Source organism: Xyrauchen texanus, chromosome 2 (genome assembly GCF_025860055.1).
Source record: "Xyrauchen texanus isolate HMW12.3.18 chromosome 2, RBS_HiC_50CHRs, whole genome shotgun sequence".
Lineage (NCBI taxonomy): Eukaryota > Metazoa > Chordata > Actinopteri > Cypriniformes > Catostomidae > Xyrauchen > Xyrauchen texanus.
This window is the reverse complement of record NC_068277.1, coordinates 38,463,273-38,484,671: the sequence shown is the minus strand read 5'-3', so window position 1 is coordinate 38,484,671 and position 21,399 is coordinate 38,463,273. Positions and strand designations below refer to the sequence as shown.

The window sequence follows — 21,399 nt, the reverse complement described above, 5'->3', positions numbered from 1 at the left end:
AAAGTGTTCCTACTGTGTATGGAGTGTATGAAGTGGTGGTGGCGTAGTGGACTAAAGCACATAACTGGTAATCAGAAGGTCGCTGGTTCGATCCCCACAGCCACCACCATTGTGTCCTTGAGCAAGGCACTTAACTCCAGGTTGCTCCGGGGGGTATTGTCCCTGTAATAAGTGCACTGTAAGTCGCTTTGGATAAAAGCGTCTGCCAAATGCATAAATGTAAATGTAATGTAAATGTGAAAAGAGTTAGACATTTTGCCCACCTGCATAGTGAGATAACTAAAAGTCTCTCTTTGATTAGGTATTGTACAATATATTGTGTTATTGTGTTGTCATATGTCTATTACTAGATAAGTCCAAATAATAGTTACAATACAATTTCACAGTTTTCCCACTTTCTCAAACATATCCACTTCAAAATTGCAAAACCAATTCAATAATCAGCAGTCAAGTCATAATCTTATGTTATATAATCTCTACTAAAGAAAAATGCTAGTTTGAGCTTTTCCAAGTTCTTATATTACAAGCATAAATGTATTGAACTGCTTCATTCTAGTCATTTAAATAAAGTAGGATGAGAAATGTTGCTGTGGTGTGTTTTACGTACAGATGCAGATCCAGTGAACAATTTGGCCTGTACAGGTCCTAATTTAAATTTACCTATGCTCATCCTCTCGTGGAAGCCTCCTTCTGGTGGTTACCTGGGCTTTGAAGTCAAGCTATCTTCCTCTGACTCTTCAGTAAACATCAACAGCTTCAGCTATAGCTTCTTTAATCTAAAGTACAATACTCAGTACACTGCCACTCTCTGGACGCTCGGCTGTGGGAAGAAAAGCACACTGAAGGAGATCCACTGTATGACTGGCATCACAAGTAATAATTGCTTACATATTAATATTTTCTATTACTGATATTTTAAATTCTATTTGTGTTTTTATAAGTAGGTACATATCACGCATTTCTTGATTTTTGTTTGTTTTTTGTTCCTAGGACCTGTTGTACCTAAAATAGAAACAGCAGCAACAGTGACTGATAAACAATACAACAAGTTTACTTTAATTCTTCAGCCAGAAGTCTTTAATGACTCAAATGGTCCTGTGCTATATTATGGTGTCCTTGTCTCCTCTGGCACTATTGGTATGTCTGATAAACCTGACATTTAAATGTCTTTAATTTTAAAATTCTCAAGAATTCTTTGCTCAATTGGCATTTGTGGCATAATGTTGATTATAATAAAATTTATTAGGCTAAGGCCTCGCTTGCCTATTAAAAAAAGGCACTTTTAATGGAAGTGAATGGGGCCAGTCCATAAACATTAAAATACACACTTTTTCACAAGTTTTTCACAAGTGCCTAAAACGTTTGCACAGTACTGTTGTACATGTTAACATGATTTTAGTGTGAAACAATCAGGGACTTACCAAAATTGCAATGTTTTTCAGATTGCAGGGTTTACCGTCAATACATAGTCATGACAACAAAGCTGTAATATTGGTTAGTAAGCAATTTTGTCACACTAAAATCATGTTAACACATATATTGTTTAAGTAATGTGGCTATAGTTTTGAAACTGTGTGTATATTAATGATATATTTGAACTGGCCTATTTTGTAAGTGCCTTACTGTAACTGTGTTTTTTGCTTTTTTTTTTTTACTTTTATTAAAAAAATTATTTTACTTAAAAGAGGACGAAATTATGTTTTGTGTTTATCAACAAATGCTGTCGATTGAGCTTGAACTTGTTTTGAACCCAAAACATTCCTTTTAATGTGATTTTTGCCTGCTACAGATTGCTCAGACAAGAGCAGCTCACAGTTTGATCAGTGCTTGTTAAAAACCTACAAGGACTGGAAAGAAAAGCAGTGCACCACCTACCTGGCTATTTTAAAAGACACAAGGCATAGAAATGTGGAGGAACAAACCATCGTCATTGGAGATAAGACTGAGTGGATGGGTTACACAAATGGAGAACTTGATGCTAAAGGAAGTTACAGGTAAATTAGTAAAACCCATTAGTTTAACATACTTCCATTACTAAACTAAACTGCACTTTATTCTAATGCTGCCTTGCTGCACAACACCATAATCTGCACTACTGTGTTGCGTAATGTTGTTACATCTTCTGCATTACACTGTCATTTGTTTGGCTTTGTTACAGTTTTGCTGTCATTGCTTTCACTCATCTGGAATTTATTAATGAGAATGGTATAGTGGATGTGTCTAATTCATACTACTCCATATCTCAGTTTTATCAAAACCCCATCACTCTGCCAGAGAACCCAGGTAATGACTTGGAGACTTCTCTCAATATTCAAAGCTTTCATTGCTGATGTTGCCTGAAGTTCCATGAAATGTATTTATATGTTTATGTATTTATTTCAAAAGCAGTCATTTAAATCAAAGGTATTTGCATGTACAGTGCATCCGGAAAGTATTCACAGCGCTTCACTTGTTACAGCCTTGTTCCAAAATGGATTAAATTCATTATTCAAAATTCTACAAATCATACCCCATAATGACAATGTGAAAGAAGTTTGTTTGAAATCTTTGCAAATTTATTAAAAATAAAAAATGAAAAAAATCACGTGTCACATATTCCCTGTTGTCTTTTGTTTTTGTGCTTTTATGTTGACGTTCTTGTTTAGTTCCTGTTTCCTGTTAGGTTTTTGTAGTCTTTTGTAGTTTCATTTTATGATTGGTTTTCCCCTGATTGTTTCTCCAGGTGTTCCTTGTTTTCCCTTGTGTATTTAAACCCTTGTTTTCCCCAGCTAATTGTCAGTTCTTGCATGTTTTGTTATGCTCTGTGCTAGGTTCCCTGTGTTTTTCTTTACTGTGAGTTTTCTTGTTTATTTTAATAAAGCTGCACTTAGATTCTCATTCTTAGCCTGCCTCGTCACATACATAAGTATTCACAGCCTTTGCCATGACACTCAAAATTGAGTTCAGGTGCATCCTGTTTCCACTGGTCATCCTGGAGAAGTTTCTACAATTTGATTGGAGTCCACCTGTGGTAAATTCAGTTGATTGGACATGATTTGCAAAGACACACCTGTCTATATAATGTCCCACAATTAACAGTGCATGTCAGAGCACAAACCAAGCCATGAAGTCCAAGGAATTGTCTGTAGATCTCCGAGACAGGATTGTATCGAGGCACAGATCTGGGGAAGGGTACAGAAAAATGTCTGCAGCATTGAAGGTCCCAATGAGCACAGTGGCCTCCATCATCAGTAAATAGATGAAGTTTGGAACCACTAGGACTCTTCCTAGAGCTGGCCGCCCGGCCAAACTGTGCGATCAGGGGAGAAGGGCCTTAGTCAGGGAGATGACCAAAAACCTGATGGTCACTCTGACAGAGCTCCAGCAATTCTCTGGGGAGAGAGGAGAACCTTCCAGAAGAACAACCTTCTCTGCAGCACTCCACCAATCAGGCCTGTATGGTAGAGTGGCCAGATGGAAGCCACTCCTCAGTAAAAGGCACATGACAGCCCATCTGGAGTTTGCCAAAAGGCACCTGAAGGACTCTCAGATCATGAGAAACAAAATGATCTTGTCTGATGAAACATACTGAACTCTTTGGCCTGAATGGCAAGCGTCATTCCTGGAGGAAACCAGGCACCACTCATCACCTGGCAAATACCATCCCTACACTGAAGGCTACATTGTGGTGGCAGCATCATGCTGTGGGAATGTTTTTCAGCGGCAGGAACTGGGAAACTAGTCAGGATCAAAGGAAAGACTTCATGGCTTCATGGCTTGCTGAGTGGTGGTGGCGTAGTGGGCTAAAGCACACAACTGTTAATCAGAAGATCGTTGGTTCTAACCCCACAGCCACCACCATTGTGTCCTTGAGCAAGGCACTTAACTCCAGGTTGCTCCGGGGGGATTGTCCCTGTAATAAGGGCTCTGTAAGTCGCTTTGGATAAAAGCGTCTGCCAAATGCATAAATGTAAATGTAAATGGAAAGATGAATGCAGCAATGTACAGAGATATCCTTGATGAAAACCTGCTCCTGAGCAATCTGGACTTCCAACAGGACAACAACCCTAAGCACACAGCCAAGATAACAAAGGAGTGGCTATGGGACAACTCTGTTAATATCCTTGGGTGGCCCAGCAAGAGCCCAGACTTGAACACAATTGAACATCTCTGGAGAGATCTGAAAATGGCTGTGCATTGATGCCCCCATTCAACCCGATGGAGCTTGAGAGGTCCTGAAAAGAAGAATGGGAGAAACTGCCCAAGACTTGAGGCTGTAATTGGTGCCAAATGTGCTTCAACAAAGTATTGCGCAAAGGCTGTGAATACTTATGTACATATGGTTTTTATAAATTTGCAAAGATTTTAAACAAACTTCTTTCACGTTGTCATTATGGGGTATTTTTTGTAGAATTTTGAGGAAAATAATGAATTTAATCACTTTTGGAATAAGCCTGTAACATAACAAAATGTGGAAGAAGTGATGCGCTGTGAATAATTTCTTGATTCACTGTACCTGTACATTTGCATCAAAGGCAAACAAAGGATCACATACATATTTCAGGGACATCTTTAATTAAGGGGAAAACCCACATTTGTGTCCATCAGATACAATTTGAACAGCAGTCCCATTTACAGTTGAAGTCAGAAGTTTACATACACTTAGGTTAAAGTCATTAAAAATACTTTTTTAACCACTCCACAGATTTCATATTAGCAAACTATAGTTTTGGCATGTTGTTTAGGACATCTACTTTGTGCATTCCACAAGTAATTTTTCCAACAACTGTTTACAGACAGATTGTTTAACTTTTAATTGACTATATCACAATACCAGTGGGTCAGTTGTTAACTGTGCCTTTAAGCAGCTTGGAAAATTCCAGAAAATTATGTCAAGCTTTTAGACAATTAGCTTCTGATAGGAGGTGTACTGAACTGGACGTGTACCTGTGGATGTATTTTAAGGCCTGCCTTCAAACTCAGTGCCTCTTTGCTTGACATCATGGGAAAATCACCCAAGACCTCAGAAAAACAATTGTGGAACTCCACAAGTCTGGTTCATCCTTGGGAGCAATTTCCAAATGCCTGAAAGTACCACATTCATCTGTACAAACAATATTACACAAGTTTAAACAACATGGGACCACGCAGCCATCATACCACTCAGGAAGGAGGGGCATTCTGTTTCCTAAACATGAACGTCGTTTTGTGCGAAAAGTGCAAATCAATCCCAGAACAGCAAAGGACCTTGTGAAGATGCTGGAGGAAACAAGCAGAAAAGTATCAATATCCACAGTAAAACAAGGCCTATATCAACATAACCTGAAAGGCTGCTCAGCAAGGAAGAAGCAAATGCTCCAAAACTGCCAAAAAAATAAATAAAAGCCAGACCAAAATTTGCAAGTGCACATGGGGACAAAGATCTTACAAAGGACAAAGATGAAGAAATGTCCTCTGGTCTAATGAAACAAATATTTAACTGTTTGGCCATAATGACCATCGTTATGTTTGGAGGAAAAAGGATGAGGCTTGCAAGCGAAGCACAACATCCCAATCATGAAGTATGGGGGGTGGCAGCATCATGTTGTGGGGGTGCTTTGCTGCAGGAGGGGCTGGTGCACTTCAAAAAATAGATGGCATGAGGAGGAAGGAAAATTATGTTATTTTTAAACCAGCATCTCAAGACATCAGCCAGGAAGTTGAAGCAAATGGGCCTTCCAAATGGACAATGACCCCAACCATACCTCCAATGTTGTGACAAAGTGGCTTAAGGACAACAAAATCAAGTTATTGGAGTGGCCATCACAAAGCCCTGACCTCAATCCAATAGAATGTTTGTGGGCAGAACTGAAAAAGCATGTTCGAGCAAGGAGGCCTACAAACCTGACTCAGTTACACCAGTTCTGTCTGGAGGAATGGGCCCAAATTCCAGCAACTTATTGTGAGAGGCTTGTGGAAGGCTACCCAAAATGTTTGACCCAAGTTAAACAAATTAGAGGCAATGCTACCAAATACTAACAAAGTGCATGTAAACTTCTGACCTACTGGGAATGTGATGAAAGAACTAAAAGCAGAAATAAATTATTCTCTCTACTATTATTCTGATATTTCACAATCTTAAAATAAAGTAGTGATCCTAACAGATCACTGGGAATGGACAGGGAATGTTTTCTACGATTAAATGTTAGCAACTGTGAAAAACTGAGTTTAAATATATTTGGCTACGGTGTATTTAAACTTCTGACTTCAACTGTACTTTTATGTGTAGTTCTGTTTTTAAACACTAGTTAATTTCTGGTCTTTCTACCCTGTCTCAGTGGTAATTGGAGGGGCAGCTGGAGGAGTTGGTTTTGCTGCTATTCTTATTGTAATCATCATTGGGGTTGTGGTGTGCAGACGGTGAGAAATGTATAGATCTTGCACATAATTATTGATATTTGGATTATCAATTGTTTGATTTTTGAGCAGGGATGGGGAACGTCTGGCCTCAGGGCCGTATAAGACCTGAGAGACTATTTTACGTGAGGCCATTTGAGAAATAATCTGAAAAGCAAAAAATGGCCTTGATTCAATTAAGCTGAAAACTAAATTTCTTTCAAATAATGCTTAAACAATGTTTGAAATGATAACAACACAAAATATTGTGATAATATAGATATTAAACTATATTATGTTTCATGATCTCTGCTATAAGAAGATAATAATTGCATTATTCTGTCCATGTCACAGGAAGCAAAGAAAAGGTGATTCTACTAGTGTTCCCATCCACTCCCTTAGGTAAGTGTACTATTCAAAATAGCATAATACCTTATACCATTAAATATCCATCCATAAAACTCTTTAATAATTCCAAATTGTTTTGTTTTTTAACAGAAACAAAGTGTAAGTAACCGTACTTTTCTTACAGTTCACTGTCATTTTTTGTATTCATGATATAACTGACTACTATGTTGAGCTGTGTATGAACCTGACATTCTGTCTCATATTAAGCAAGGAGTATTTTTTTAAACTTGAAAATGTCTCTTTATTCTGTAAAGTATTTGTACATATGTATATGCTATTTTGTGTGAAGTATTTAAATACAGTGTTCTATGGTGTGTTTTATGGTTTAAATACATATTTGCTATCGTTTCTTATTTAATGATGTCACAGGAGTGATCCAATTAAGGTGGAGGATTATGAGGCTTACTATAAAAGACAAAGAGCTGATTCCTTCTGTGGATTTGCTGAAGAATTTGAGGTGATTATACCATTGGCTTCTTTATTTAAGCAATTCTGTGACTGATAAACATACTCCTTATAAAACGAGAAGTAATACAGGAATAAACGCTATACAGATTATTACAGACTACAGATGATTAATCACGATAAAGCCTATTATAATTGTAATAAAATCATATACCACAAAAGAGCCAGACCAATTAATTGTTTGGTGTGCTGATCTATTTATATTTATATTTATATTTATATTTATATTTATATTTATATTTATATGTGTGTTTGAAGAATCTAAGGCCGGTTGGGATAAATCAGCTAAAGGCTGTGGCTCTGGCCCCTGAAAATAAAGCCAGGAATCGTTATAACAATGTGCTGCCATGTAAGAACCAACATTTTTTCCCCCTTTATAAAATTACATAACACTCTACGTCTAGTCATTTAGCCCATTTTTATAAACATATTATGGTTTATGTCTTCTTGACAGATGATTCATCTCGTGTTAAGCTCTCTGTGCTTGGCAGCCCATTTGATGACTACATAAATGCCAGCTACATGCCGGTAGGAAGCTACATAAATCTGTCTGGTCTCATTTAGCTCATTTACACAGATGTCATGCTAATTCTGTGATATTTACAGGGTTACTCTTCCAAGAAGGAGTTTATCGCAGCACAAGGCCCACTGCCCTGCACCGTCAATGACTTCTGGAGGATGATCTGGGAGAAAAACGTGCACACTGTTGTCATGCTCACAAAATGCAATGAGCAAGGACGGGTACAGAATGAATTCATGCATTACCTTATCTATAAACAAACATACAGTAGTTGCACCAATCTGTGCTGTTTTGGAATTGTTTGCACTTGATGCATGACTTTTTTTTCTTCTGCAGAACACAAACAAAGATTTCTAGTAGAATATTTCAGCTCTGTAGGTCCATACAATGAAAGTTAAGGATGTCCAAAACTTTGAAGCTCCAAAAAGCATATAAAGGCAACATAAACGTAATCCATAAAACGAATCCATGTCATCTGAAGCAATTCAATCACTTTTGGTGAGAACAGACCAAAATGTAACTCCTTTTCCACAGTACATTTTGCCATTGCAGTCTCTAGGCTTGATCATGATTTCAAGCTCTATTACACTTCCTAGTGTTTGATGCATGTGCTGAAGCTGGCGCTAGGAAGTGTAATCAAGCTTGAAATAATAATCGCTGATGTCAAGATTTATAGTGTGAAACATTAGTTATATTTTGGTCTGTTCTCACCCAAAACCGATTGGATCGTTTCAGAAGATATGGATTTTACCACTGAAGTTTTATGAATTACTTTTATGCTCCTTTTTGTGCTTTTTGGAGCTTCAAAGTTTTGGTTACCATTCACTTGGACCTACAGAGCTGAGATATTCTTCTAAAAATCTTAATTTGTGCTCTGCAGAAGTGATGAGAATATTAATTTTGGGGTGAACTATCCCTTTAAGACACTCTCCAGGTGCATACTCTTTCATTTGTAGCACTTTTGTCTAGCTTTTGTTTAACGCAAGAGCGCTTTCTATCATGGCCCATGGTACACATGATAGCTGGTATGAAGTGTTTAACGCCACATCCTGGTCTTGTCTGACATGAGAGTTCTTGCATCAGCAATTTTGGAATTTGCTTAGGAATATAATATCACTAAAAGGCACTGCATAGCAGAACATATACAGTATAATATCTATCACTGTCTATATATCTATCACTCAGCATTGTCTTACATTTATTTAACATTACCTATCCTCATACTGCAGTATATGATATCATTTTTTATGATTGTTAAATTACATTTAATTGCTCATCTCGGGTATTTAACAAATAAAGAGCCTAAATTATTGCTGCTGAAATGTTCTTTCCCTCACAGGTAAAATGTGAGGAATACTGGCCATCAGAGATGAAACATTTTAAAAATCTGACAGTCATGACTGCTTCTGATATCCCATTGGATGACTGGACAATACGTGACTTTGAAGTGAGAAATGTAAGTACATCGGTGTTGTATATAAACAGACATATATTAAATCTGTTATATGCATACAGTACATTGTTGTACTGTATATTACAGAATGTTGCTATGTGAACTAATACTAACTACCAAAATATAGTACTAAACAAAATATTATGAACATTAAACTGCATTCCATATTTTTGTTTTCATTTCATATACTGTATTGGTGCCTTTACATGGCCATCTTTTTTGAATATGAAACGTGAAATTTAAGCTGGAAAAGCATTACATAAATTATCATTATGGGCAAAATGTTCATGTTAGTGTTTTTCTTCTTTATGCAACGTTATGTTAGTTTTAATATGTATCTGGGATTCCATCTAAATGTTTCGCATTTTTAAGCACATTTAAAAAATTAGACCAAAGAATATACAGTACGAATCGTTGTACGTTTCCATCCACAAGTCATGCGCATTATCTTCAGGGAGCCGCCTTGTCCTGATGGAGCAGCTGAATGACTTCCTTACTTCGGGGAGAGTTTTAATTGCAGGATTGGAGAAATTGTACCTCGTTTTATTAAATGCTGCCAGGAGAGGCCACAGAATAATAGTAATATCTGATATAATGTGGGCTGAAAGGGATGCGATGCCCACATGGCAACATCCATTGTATACCTCGGAGCGCCCGCACTAAAAACTGTTGTTTTGGATTGTGATGACGCTTTTAAACAACTAGATGTTGATTAAAAACTTCAGAAATGTCAAGAGCTATGTTCAAAGAATTGTGTGCCAAGGTCTGACCTTTCATTGGGTCAGTCACATCAAACAGGTGCATTAATGGTCAAAACACATCATCATTTTGCAAATAAACTGTTTCCATTACCTTAATGTGCATTTTAACCATGAAACTCTAGAAAATCCACCTCCTACTAGCTCATGAAAGTTTTGAAAGTTTATTCGCATATCAAGCGTTTCCATTCAGGATTTCTTATGCGCAATTTCAAAATTCACATAAAAACTAGTTGGATGGAAACCCAGCTATTGTTATGTGGTAAATTCATCCTGTCCTCTCAGTTGAAAACCGCAGAGACTCGATCAGTTCGTCACTTCCATTTCACTGCATGGCCAGACCATGGAGTTCCTGAGACCACTGAGCTTCTCATCAACTTCAGACACCTGGTCCGAGAACACATGGACCAGTACTCGCGGCATTCACCCACACTTGTGCACTGCAGGTAACTTGAGTAGTTTCTGAAAACTTGAATATACTTTATAGAAGCTAACTATATTTCAAACAGATATACTTATTGATTTTTTTTTTAAACTCCTATGAACAAAAATTTAATTTTCACACTATTCTTTTTGTTCTCATAATACAGTGCAGGTGTGGGCCGGACAGGAACCTTTATCGCCATTGATCGCTTAATCTTTCAGATAGAGCGTGATGCTGTAGTGGATGTTTACGGGATCATCCATGATTTACGCATGCACAGACCACTCATGGTGCAGACCGAGGTACATCAATTAACAAAATATTGCTGTTTGCTCTACAGACACAGATACTAGGGTACAGGTGAAATAAAGAGGTGCATGACTATAAATATAGAATGTAAAAAATGGACATTGGAACTGAACTTGTCACTTGAACCTCAATAGATAACTGTATGTGAGGGTGATTATGTTGTATGCTATAGGCTGCTGTTTTTCAGCTTGGGGCTTGAACGGTTTCACAATTTTCTGAAGTCTTAACATACAGCAAATCGTAATCTCTAAATGTGATAACTTTAGTTATTGTGTTTTGTAAGCCATTATCAGCTTCTTGGTGTCTTAACAATACTGGCCTTTACATTCTCTACTTTTGCAGGATCAATATGTGTTTCTTAACCAGTGCGCCATGGACATCATTAGGTCTCGGACTGGCAACAATGTAGACTTGATCTACCAGAACACAGCTGCACTCACTATTTATGAAAACTTTGAACCCTTGAAAAAATCCAAAAATGGCTACCATAAGGCCTAACCATCTATCCTGGTTATTATTTAAATTGGAAGCTATTATTAAATATATATATATATATATATATATATATATATATATATTGATTAAGAAGCTTGTTTATAACATTTTGTTGATAAAGTTTTTATCAAGTTCATAAATGCAGTTGCAGTGCCATTTTACACAGAATAGGTTGGTAATGTTTCTTTGATGCAATATGACATGTTGTTTTCCTATGACTTTATGTCATCATAATGATGTGCAATAATCTGAAAGCAATTTATCCTGATGAAGAAAACATGACTGAATGAAAACAGTCTTTCTCTCTAATGGTCCTGCTAATGCTGAAACCTTTTTATTACTGTAACGCTGTAGCGCTTTTGATTCCTTTTTTGTATTAGATAGGTACATCTCCTTTTTACAGTTAGTTGCTGAAGCCTTATTTATTTAAGGAGTCAAAGCCTGGCTCTAAAAGATGTAGGATCGTATCAGAAGGGCAAGTGTCGGAATGGGTAATAATAGACATGAATTCCTGATTAGACTTGAAAGTTATATTCACCCTTTCACTATAATAAACCAACCTGTCAATTTATGGCCTTATAAACCCTTCACATATTCTGCTGGCACCTATGCCACCTTAACTTGACCCCCACTGTATAATATACCCAGTCGCTTCACTCTGCAGGACAATAAAAGTTATCTTAACTCTATTGGATGCAAATTAGTGTTTTATTTTTTTATTTTATTTACCTTTTAGAAACAAGCAAATGAATGTTCAGTATATGCCTGCTAGTAATTTATTCTTTGTTCAGACTGAATTTTCAAACAATTTTTCCAGTGTTGTTTCAGGGATCTTTTGCTTGTTTGTCTTTTTATATACTCTGCAATTTTCTGTATAAATTTGTTTTATTATGTTTATTGATACTCTGCTGGTCACAGTAATGAACCATACAGATAAGCTCTGTATTAAATGATTAAAATGCTGCACTTTATTTTACAGTAATGTTGTGATTTTGTGTGTGTTTGTGTGTGCCCACGTGCACCAAAACCTGTAAAAACCTAAAGGAAAAATCTGCTATATTGAGAGGAAAAGGAATATAAATTGTAATGTTATTTTGTGCTAAAGAAATAATGCATTTCAAGCAGTGTGGAAAGGTTGTCTTTATGTTTGTAGTTATAATCCCTCTTGGCACTAATTAAAATGCACACAAGATACCAAAAACATAAAAAAAAATATAATATAAAATGATATTCTATTTAAAGATTATATATAATAAATACCTTGTTTAAACTCCCCCAAAGGCTTGTGCTATGTAGGGAATAATATTATGAAAAATATATATTATGTAAAATAATATTTTAATAAAATCAAATTATATAAATTTCCAAGTTTAAATTCCCCAAAACAAGGCATATATATGGTATGTTAGATTTTTCTTATTTTTTTTTTTTTTTTTTTTTGCAGTTTGACATCTCTAAATCAAACACTTATCAAGTATAATATAAATAGAATAAACTATACATTTAGATTTCTTTAGTTCAGTGTTCAATAGATCATTAAAATTTCATGTTACTTGTTAAAATGTGGACAAGTCAGATTTTATGTAGTTTGACCAAGTTGAATAATGTGCTGAACTATGCACTGTAAGAAATTATTTTGGTTCAACTTAAAAAAGTTGATTTAAAATAAAGTGTGATAATAAAATTAAATAAAAAAATAATTGGAATAAAAAGGTCTAGAAACCTCACAAGTAGTGGAATTAACTTTTTTTTTTTTTACATTATATCAGTGCATTACTTGTGCCATTAGTTTACTCAATAAAAACACAGATTCTTATGTTATGTGAATAAATTAGTAAATCTAAGTTGATCTGGCAAATATATATAATTAACGAATTATGGAAAAAATGTTTTACAGTGTGGTATATCATGCTCAATAGCATACTGTAGCCTATGTCTAAATGAAATTCAAACACGGAGGTAAAGTTGATAATTTTTGATCTTTGAGCATCTTCATCATTTCATGGAATACAGTGAAGAATTGTTTCCCTGCAAGGTGCAAATCTATGCTGTAATGTACTGACTACAGTACATTTCTTTGCAGATATTTTATTATACATTTTTATTTTTCCATGTTATTAATGTCATATTCTTATTTTACATTTATTTTGAGTAGGCCTATGTTAATACAACAAATGAGTAAATGATTAAACACTGATTAAAGATCAAATTATTGATTTTATTTGTTCATCTGCGGGGATGAATTTGACTACTTTTCACCAGTATGCTATGTGCGGGAATTCCCGCATTAGGCCAATAAATTCCCGCATTATGAAGGCCAATACAGTCCTGTGCCAAATTCAGAACCTCTTACAAAATACATAACTTAACTTGACAACATAAATAGCTATTATGTGCCTTACTTTGAAGCTTATAAAAATTATGATAATTCTCTTCAATTGTCTGTCCAGTTCGACATGGCAAAACTGGACCGACCAAGTAATAAAGGAAGATGAATGGACTGAAGCTGCTATAGCGAGAAGCCCCCTCTGCTGGTCAAAATAAACGACACACAGGCTTTGCCTCTCAGGCTCTCTTGCAATGTAATATTTCATTATGAACGCTGTCGTGAACACTGGAAAAACGGGGACAGCTCCAGTCGGGGACAGGCCACCAAAAACCGGGACTGTCCTCGGTAAACGGGGACGTCTGGTCACCCTAACATAAAACCAACTTGACAGCACTATTTCAAAACACAGTAAAATTTGTATACATTTTTCAGTCGGTCAGCTTCCTGGTACAGTGTGTCACGCCTCCGTTCATGCCCACGACACGGAGGGAGGAAAAGAGGGATTTCCTCAAAAATATCCACAACAAAAATGGCGAGGATTTTGTATTTAATGGGTTTATTTTGACACTTTATAAACGACACAATTTCACCGTATTCCTATTTACAGTTGCATTTACAAATACCCAAACCGCTTCCTTGGAAATATTTGTCACCACATGTATAATCGGACACAATAGTGATACAGAACTCGAAAAAGGTCCTCCGACTGTCGGCAGGTCTTGTTCGGAGAGGAAACGATAATAGGAGAATACATTTGAAGCATTATAAATCCCCCTTTTTGCCCCATCGGAGTAAGTAGAGATCAGAGAATAAATCGAGAACTGTTCAAAGTCCTACAACCTGTTGAAAGGAGGGTTGGATCGAAGTTCAGTTTAGCACGGGTTACCGGGTTAACCTTTCCCTCACATGATGAAATAATGCCTTGTCACCTATACACAGTTCTTACTGTTACATCCACCAAGGGGTCACAGCCGTTCAACGCGGGTAAGTTGTAAGAACCCAGAAACATTTGAGCGGATGATCTTATTTTACTGAAAGGACGAGAGCGAGGGGAATGACTGAGAATCCGGATTACATCTAATGAAGTGATTTGAATCATGGATCCCGCAACGAAGCAGAAAGTGATTTACATCACCTACCTCATCGCAGCTCTGGACATCACTTGGCTCTTCCTGCAGTTCTCCATAACGCCGGTTCGTCATGTGTCTTTGGACTTGCTTCTTTTGGTTTATATTGATAAAACATTAAAACGCAGGCAATACACTATTTTGTCTCTCTTTAGCGTAAAGCTGGCCATAATGTTAGTTGTTTTCTAGTGTTAAGTATTCAACCCATGCAGCTGTTAAGAGAAAGAGAGGGGCAGTTTAAATGGATGGATGGGTTGTATTGATGTTTGTTGTGTTCTGTGGAGCAGTATTTGGCGAGAAGACTCGGGTTCGACACTATTTGGTTCGGGTATCTGCAGACCACTGTTGGAGTGATTCAGCTGCTTGGAGGCCCTATTTATGGAAGGTATGAGATCAGACACATTAACTATATTTACATCTGTGTTCGTTTATTTGCTTTGGTTATTGACGTATTCCACCTTGCTCTTGTCATAAAAATAGCCTTTGATACTGATATTGCATTTACTAATATAATACCACTACTCATCTCTGTGTGAATGTAAACACAGTTGGATATATACAGTTACTTGCAATCATAATTACCCCCAAAAAAAAAAAAAAGTAAGGATTTAAAAAGGTAAGGTTTTCTGATGACCAAGAATTTTTAAATTTTACATCTATATCAGTTGAGTGACACATTCAAAGTCATAGTGTGAATATATCACATAATATTTCTAAATAGCAGGATTTTTTTTTTTTAAATACTGCCAGTAATTAGGAAAGACATGTGGAGTCCTGGAAGAAGGTTTCATAGATGTACGACACTAAACTGAAAATAAGTTTTAGACCCATGGTTCAGCAGTACGTCTTGAGTAAGAAAGGCAAGGTTATGACAAGAACGACACCATCCCCACAGTGAAGCATAGAGGTGGGTCAGTCCTATTATGGAGGGGGTTTCGCTGCTGCAGGAAATGGCTATCCTGACTATGTGACTGATGCCATGGATTCTTTCAGGTTTCAGGCTATTTTGGCAAAAATGTGATGCCTTCAGTGTGTAAATTGAAGCTTGTGATCACTGGACTTTCCAGCAAGACAATAACACCAAGGATACATCCAAGTTGTCCGAAATCTGGTTCAGGGATGAATATTTTTTACATGACATTTGTGGAGAGAATTTATGTTCGATTGCAGCTGTATGTGATTTTGTGTGCTTAACAATTTTAGAAACGACTATTTTATGTAGTATTAATTTTCTTTATTTTTTTATACATTCTTGTGATATGTGTCATCTGTTCTCAGGTTTGCAGATGTGTTCGGAGCACGTGCAGCTCTCTCTACATCCTGCTTGGCATCAATGGTTTATTTCATACTATTGACAATGGCAGACAGCACTTTTATGCTTTTTATACACAAGCTACCTGCTGTGTTCATGCATGTACTACCAGGTAACAATTGTTTACACATAATACACTCACTGAGCACTTTATTAGGAATACTATATTTCTAATAAAGTGCCCTATGTGGTCTTCTGCTGTTGTAGCCCATCCACCTCAAAGTTTGACATGTGCATTCTGGGATGCTATTCTTCTCACTACAATTGTACAGAGCAGTTATCTGAGTTACTGTAGCCTTTGTCAGTACGAACCAGTCTGGCCATTATCCGTTGATCTCTCTCATCAACAAGACTTTTCCATCTGCAGAACTGTCGCTCACTGGATGTTTTTTGCTTTTGGCACCATTCTGAGTAAACTCTATAGACTGTTGTGCATGAAATTTCAGGAGATCATCAGTTAAAGAAATACTCAAACTAGCCCATGTGGCACCAACAATCATGCCATGGTCAAAATCATTAGCCATGTTTCCACTATCGTGCCAAATGAGCATGTGCTTGTCTGTGCCAGGGCAAGTTGCATTCACACTGTCACTTCTGCGGCTTCATCGTGCCTCCTCGGGCTTTCTTGGGGCAAATGGCCTTTGGTCTGCCGATTACCCTTGGGCCAAGCACGATCAACTGGGGATTGAGGCAGGTTCAATGTTTAAGGCAGAGTTTCGCCAAACTTCCCAGGTCGTGTATCCAGGGCACAACTGTACATGTTCGGGGAGAAAAAAAAAAGCAAGCGCAGTACAAATCCATTAAAATGCCCAATGGACAAAGCGGTGCCCAAGGAAATAAATTTCCATGGTTCGGTGAACTTTCATAGAGAGTGTGCTGGGACATCGTCCCGCTGTTAGTGGAGAGACCACTCTGGACACCATGGCAGTTACAGTTGGTGAGTTGTCAACGCTTTCTTATCTTGCTGTTCAATATAAATTCAATATAAACTTGATATTCTAGATAACACGATACCTCAGCTTGAGCTTCCCTCTTGCTTGTGAAATGGGCAGGATGTGTGACATTGGCACCACAGCGGCGTATAAAAGGTGGGTTTTTGGGCAACGTTGTGGAGTTATTGGCCTGATGCTGGGAATGCAGATCGATTTTGGTCTTGCGGCTTGAAATCCAAGGCTATTGGTCCCGGCAGTGGAAAAGCGGCTACTGAGCTCAAATATTTTCCCCATTCTGATGATTGATGTGAATATTAACTGAAGCTCCTGATCTGTATCTGCATGATTTTATGCATTGCACGGCTGCCACATGATTGGCCGATTAGATAATCGCATGAATACGTAGGTTTACAGTAATAAAGTGCTCAGTGAGTGTACATACATGTACAGATCAACGCACTCATTCTAAACTTGAGTACATTTGTATGTGTAGGAGCTCAAATGGTAGTAGCAGATTTGTCAGAGAGTAAAAATCGAGCAGATGCTCTTGGGAAACTCGGCCTCTGTTTTGGCATTGGAATGATTGCAGGATCATCTTTAGGTGGGACCCTCAGCACACGCTTCGGGTAGGACACATTACACCACACACATGCAGCATGCCGATATAAAAATTTACCATATTTGTTTCAAATATGGTAAATTACCATATTTGTTAATGTGGATATGAGAATAAATTACAATATTCGCAAATGTTTTCTGGGTTACAATATTGATGACTGAACTCAATGATGCAAAATTTTTACCATGGCACCATTCAGTGTGGAAAACATTCTGAGCAATCTAATCATGTCAGTATCAGGGAAACATCAGAGGAAGACATCACCGATCCAGCACTGCAGAACATAAATTGCATTATGAATATGTGTGTTGTGTAGGGAAAAGTTTGCAGCATCTTTTGCAGCTGTGGGAAGCTTTGTTTCTTTGCTGTTGGTGTGGAACTTCATCCCTAAACAGACCAAAATACACACTACGCGGGAGAGCGACAGTATGACATACAAACAGACTAATACACAAGATAAACCCAGACAAAGCAGGAAAACACTTAGCATTTCTGGCTTTACTTTATGTAAATTACTGTGTGTGTGTGTGTGTGTGTGTTTAGAGAAGGGGTCGTCTAAATCCGTGTTTAATCTGGGGGAGATCACCAGATTGATGAAGTTTCCAGGTGTTTCCAAGACTTTTACAGTGAAGATTATCGCTGGATTACCATCAGGTGAACATGGATATTCTGTTGAATATTTCACATATTGAAACATGCTAAAATGTGTCTGTGTGTGTTTGCTTTGACTGTCAATTTGTCTATTTCTATTGCGTTTCAGGTATATTTCAAGTTATGTTCTCCATCATTGCCATGAACTTCTTCCAACTTCAGGCAGAGCAGAATGGCTATCTTATGGCCTACTTTGGCATAGTGCAAATGGTATAACCACATGTACACTTTCTACATAATTCCTAGATTGTTCTGGTTTAACAAACATATTGCTGCGCTGAGGAGATTTACTCTAATAATAAAAGTCACACTAATCTCTGACTGATCAAGGTGATCCAAGGGGCTGTAATCGGACGTCTAACAGCTAGATTTTCAGAGTTTTCTTTACTGCTGCTTTCTGTTGGGATCTCCAGTCTAGTTGGCCTTGGACTGGTAAACAGATCAATTTCAACAAAACCTTATTTTTTTTAAGTATTTGCAAAACAATTGTGACCATGCCCTTTTAATATATGTGTGTTTGTGTGTGTTTTTCAGGCTATGATGAATAATGTGTTTCAGTTTTGTTTCATCGTGATACCGATGATGTTTTCTCTCAGTGTCTTCAATGTCATCACAGATAGCATGTTGACCAAGAGTGTCTCTCCATCTGACACAGGTAATCCAATGTATTGCATGCCCTCTGCAACTAGCGCAAATACATGGCTTCACAAATTTTACCTGTTGAACAATATACTACAATGTTCTTACAAAACATCAAGATGCAAATAATTACAAATAGTACAATCATATATTTCCTGCTCATTTTATGGCTAGACTAAATTATTCAGGCTTTTAAAATAATAATAATAATCATTCATAATCAAGTATATTTTGTATATTATTGCTGGAACTAATCTGCAAAGTAACATCACTGACAAATTTGCTGATTAAGTTGAATTCAGGATGGAGGTATTGGGTATTACAAAACAAAAATGTTAGCACTGATTTAAAAACAAGGTAAAAATAGTTTTTTCATATTGTGAATTTGTTTTTATTATAATAATATTTTTTTGTGGTTTTTTATTTAAAATAGATTTTGCAACAAAACTGGCTGTTGTCAGTAACCATAAGTTAGTTGTAGGCACACATAAAGCACTCAAAAACAAATACAAATAAAAAAAATCAAGCCCTGTGTCATGTTTGTGTGGTGTGTTCAGGAACGATGTTGGGTCTATGTGCATCAGCGCAATCTCTTTTGAGAACGGTGGGCCCAACCATTGGAGGATTTCTCTATGAGACGTATGGTGTGCCATCCTTTGGATACATCAAGTTTGTCACCAATGCTGTTGTTTTTTGCTTTCTGCTTTCCACTGGAGGGCGCCCACAGCCGTATAGACCATGAAAATGTAACAAATAATAAAGGGTGGTTTGAGTGCAGTGTGCACACATTTTCTGAGAGATGGCATTTATCAACACACCATGGGCATTTAATGTACCTCCTTACACACTGGAGAAGAGTTTAATCACAAATAGCCCCACAAACCTCAGTTTTGCAAATACCATAGACCTTTCAAATATCTTATGTTACTGTCTGATTGTTCTTCTTTATATAATATGTGAGTTACACAACATGTTGATCTATTTTTTCCCCACTTCAGCTAATAATTTTTTTAATTGTTTTTAAATTCTTATCTGAAGAGCAGCTTGCAGGTAAAGGTGTTCAAATGTAAATCAGTACAAAGCAATGAAGTATGGTATATCTGTGTGATATAGTCTTGTTTAACCAACCCAGAATCATGGAGTAATAGATGCATCACATGAAAGGACAAAAATGTGCCCTTGAATTACAATCCATTATCATTAAAACATTGTATTTGAAATGTTTTGAATAAATGTGCAATAAAATCCAATTTGATTTTTTTTTTCAGTCCATTGCTAGATATACACTCATGTTAAACTGCAGTGCAACTCCTCCTAACTTCTGCAAAATCTCCCAAACCTATTGAGATTAAATTTGCTCATTTTATTTTACAGCACCAGATTTAATACTGAAGAGCACCCCATTTCAGATCTGTCAACACTTGTATATATGTGCCAACACACCATTAGCACATTACAATATATTCTGGACTTTTGACAGTATATCACTATACAGTAGCCACATACAACTACTGAATTCCAATATAGTGTATGAACATATGGTGCCATTAAAAGATTAGTTGGCTAAGGTTGCTACTTAAAATTCAAATTCTCTTTTAATCCTTAATTGCATACCCCAGGTCTTTCATGACCCAGGACTTCATTCCACACCCTGTTCCTCATCCATTTTTTGTTTTTTGGAGTTGTGCCCAAACCTCTTTAGTATTCCTCAATCTCTCTCTTGTTAATAGTGTAACACCAAAAAACTGCCAAAATTGCAAAAAACTAATAAATAAATAAAAATAAAAGAGAGAGACACTAGGTATTTAATAGTGTTAGGTTTTTATTTTTTTGCACTTCCATAAATTATGTTTTATGATCATTTCATATCTATTCAAGTTTACCATCCCAGGATATCTATTTGTTTATTAGAAGAGGAATGAGTACTATATTCATACAAATAAATAATAGATTATGTTGATTTTCTGTGCAACAATAAAGTAACATTGATTTATCTCATTTATCAGTATTACATATGCGTGTACATTACATATTATAATGTTATTTGTTATTTCTACTGAAGGTGGCGCTGTTGTTTTAGTGATTGACTTAATTTACATTTAACATGCTATTTGATGAAGAAACAACATTGAAGTAAACTATAGAAAGTACAACACATGAACAGTATTATATGATTATTGTCATTTGGGTGTAAATGATGTAAATTCTGCATCTATTTAGACTCAACAAGTGCTTGAGAAAATACTTATGTGTAACTTATCATGTGTTATATGTAGCTCAATGTGTTTTTGACAGCCAGTTGCATCTCATGAAATTTCAGTGTGAAAGTAATGAAACTTGATCTACATCTGTTGCATTTTCTCTTTGATATATAAAAAATAAAACATCAGAATATGGGGCGGCTGTGGCTCAGTTGGTAGAGTTGGTAGAGCGGGTTGGCCAATAAACGCAGGATTGCTGGTTTGATTCCTGGCCCACACAACTCCACATGCCGAAATGTGGAGTTGGGCAAGACACTGAACCCCAAGTTGCTCCCAATGGCAGGCTAGCACCTTACATAGCAGCTCTGCCACCATTGGTGTATGAATGTGTGTGTGAATGGGT

At 36.8% G+C, this 21,399-nt stretch overlaps 2 protein-coding genes across 2 annotated transcripts in view; both read left to right on the top strand.

The window, feature by feature from the left end:
• Positions 1-11,840, top strand: part of ptprja (protein tyrosine phosphatase receptor type Ja) — a 55,077-nt gene extending 43,237 nt beyond the window's left edge. Inside the window, exons 17-31 of the mRNA XM_052149284.1 lie at positions 610-873; positions 991-1,137; positions 1,790-1,994; positions 2,159-2,283; positions 6,297-6,378; positions 6,709-6,756; positions 6,853-6,861; positions 7,132-7,219; positions 7,486-7,576; positions 7,682-7,755; positions 7,834-7,968; positions 9,087-9,203; positions 10,244-10,404; positions 10,549-10,684; positions 11,034-11,840. Of these exons, the coding sequence (XP_052005244.1) occupies positions 610-873; positions 991-1,137; positions 1,790-1,994; positions 2,159-2,283; positions 6,297-6,378; positions 6,709-6,756; positions 6,853-6,861; positions 7,132-7,219; positions 7,486-7,576; positions 7,682-7,755; positions 7,834-7,968; positions 9,087-9,203; positions 10,244-10,404; positions 10,549-10,684; positions 11,034-11,189 (1,838 nt within the window). The 3' untranslated portion in view covers positions 11,190-11,840. The remainder of the gene's footprint in view (positions 1-609; positions 874-990; positions 1,138-1,789; positions 1,995-2,158; positions 2,284-6,296; positions 6,379-6,708; positions 6,757-6,852; positions 6,862-7,131; positions 7,220-7,485; positions 7,577-7,681; positions 7,756-7,833; positions 7,969-9,086; positions 9,204-10,243; positions 10,405-10,548; positions 10,685-11,033) is intronic.
• A 2,178-nt stretch (positions 11,841-14,018) lies between these two features.
• On the top strand, positions 14,019-20,347 carry slc22a18 (solute carrier family 22 member 18). Its single transcript, XM_052149469.1, has 10 exons — positions 14,019-14,708; positions 14,930-15,027; positions 15,921-16,066; positions 17,380-17,512; positions 17,822-17,931; positions 18,049-18,159; positions 18,266-18,366; positions 18,487-18,588; positions 18,691-18,811; positions 19,353-20,347. Exons 1-10 carry the CDS (start codon positions 14,613-14,615, stop codon positions 19,535-19,537), a joined length of 1,203 nt encoding a protein of 400 aa, XP_052005429.1. The 5' UTR covers positions 14,019-14,612; the 3' UTR covers positions 19,538-20,347.
• Positions 20,348-21,399: the final 1,052 nt, after the last annotated feature.

What these genes read in the sequence shown, in the direction of transcription:
- slc22a18 (XM_052149469.1), top strand. Translation starts at nt 14,613, where the DNA reads ATGGATCCCGCAACGAAGCAGAAAGTGATTTACATCACCTACCTCATC. An exon ending in GGAGGCCCTATTTATGGAAG is followed by an intron (nt 15,028 to 15,920) that starts GTATGAGATCAG and finishes ATCTGTTCTCAG; the next exon opens with GTTTGCAGATGTGTTCGGAG. An exon ending in GTCTAGTTGGCCTTGGACTG is followed by an intron (nt 18,589 to 18,690) that starts GTAAACAGATCA and finishes TGTGTTTTTCAG; the next exon opens with GCTATGATGAATAATGTGTT.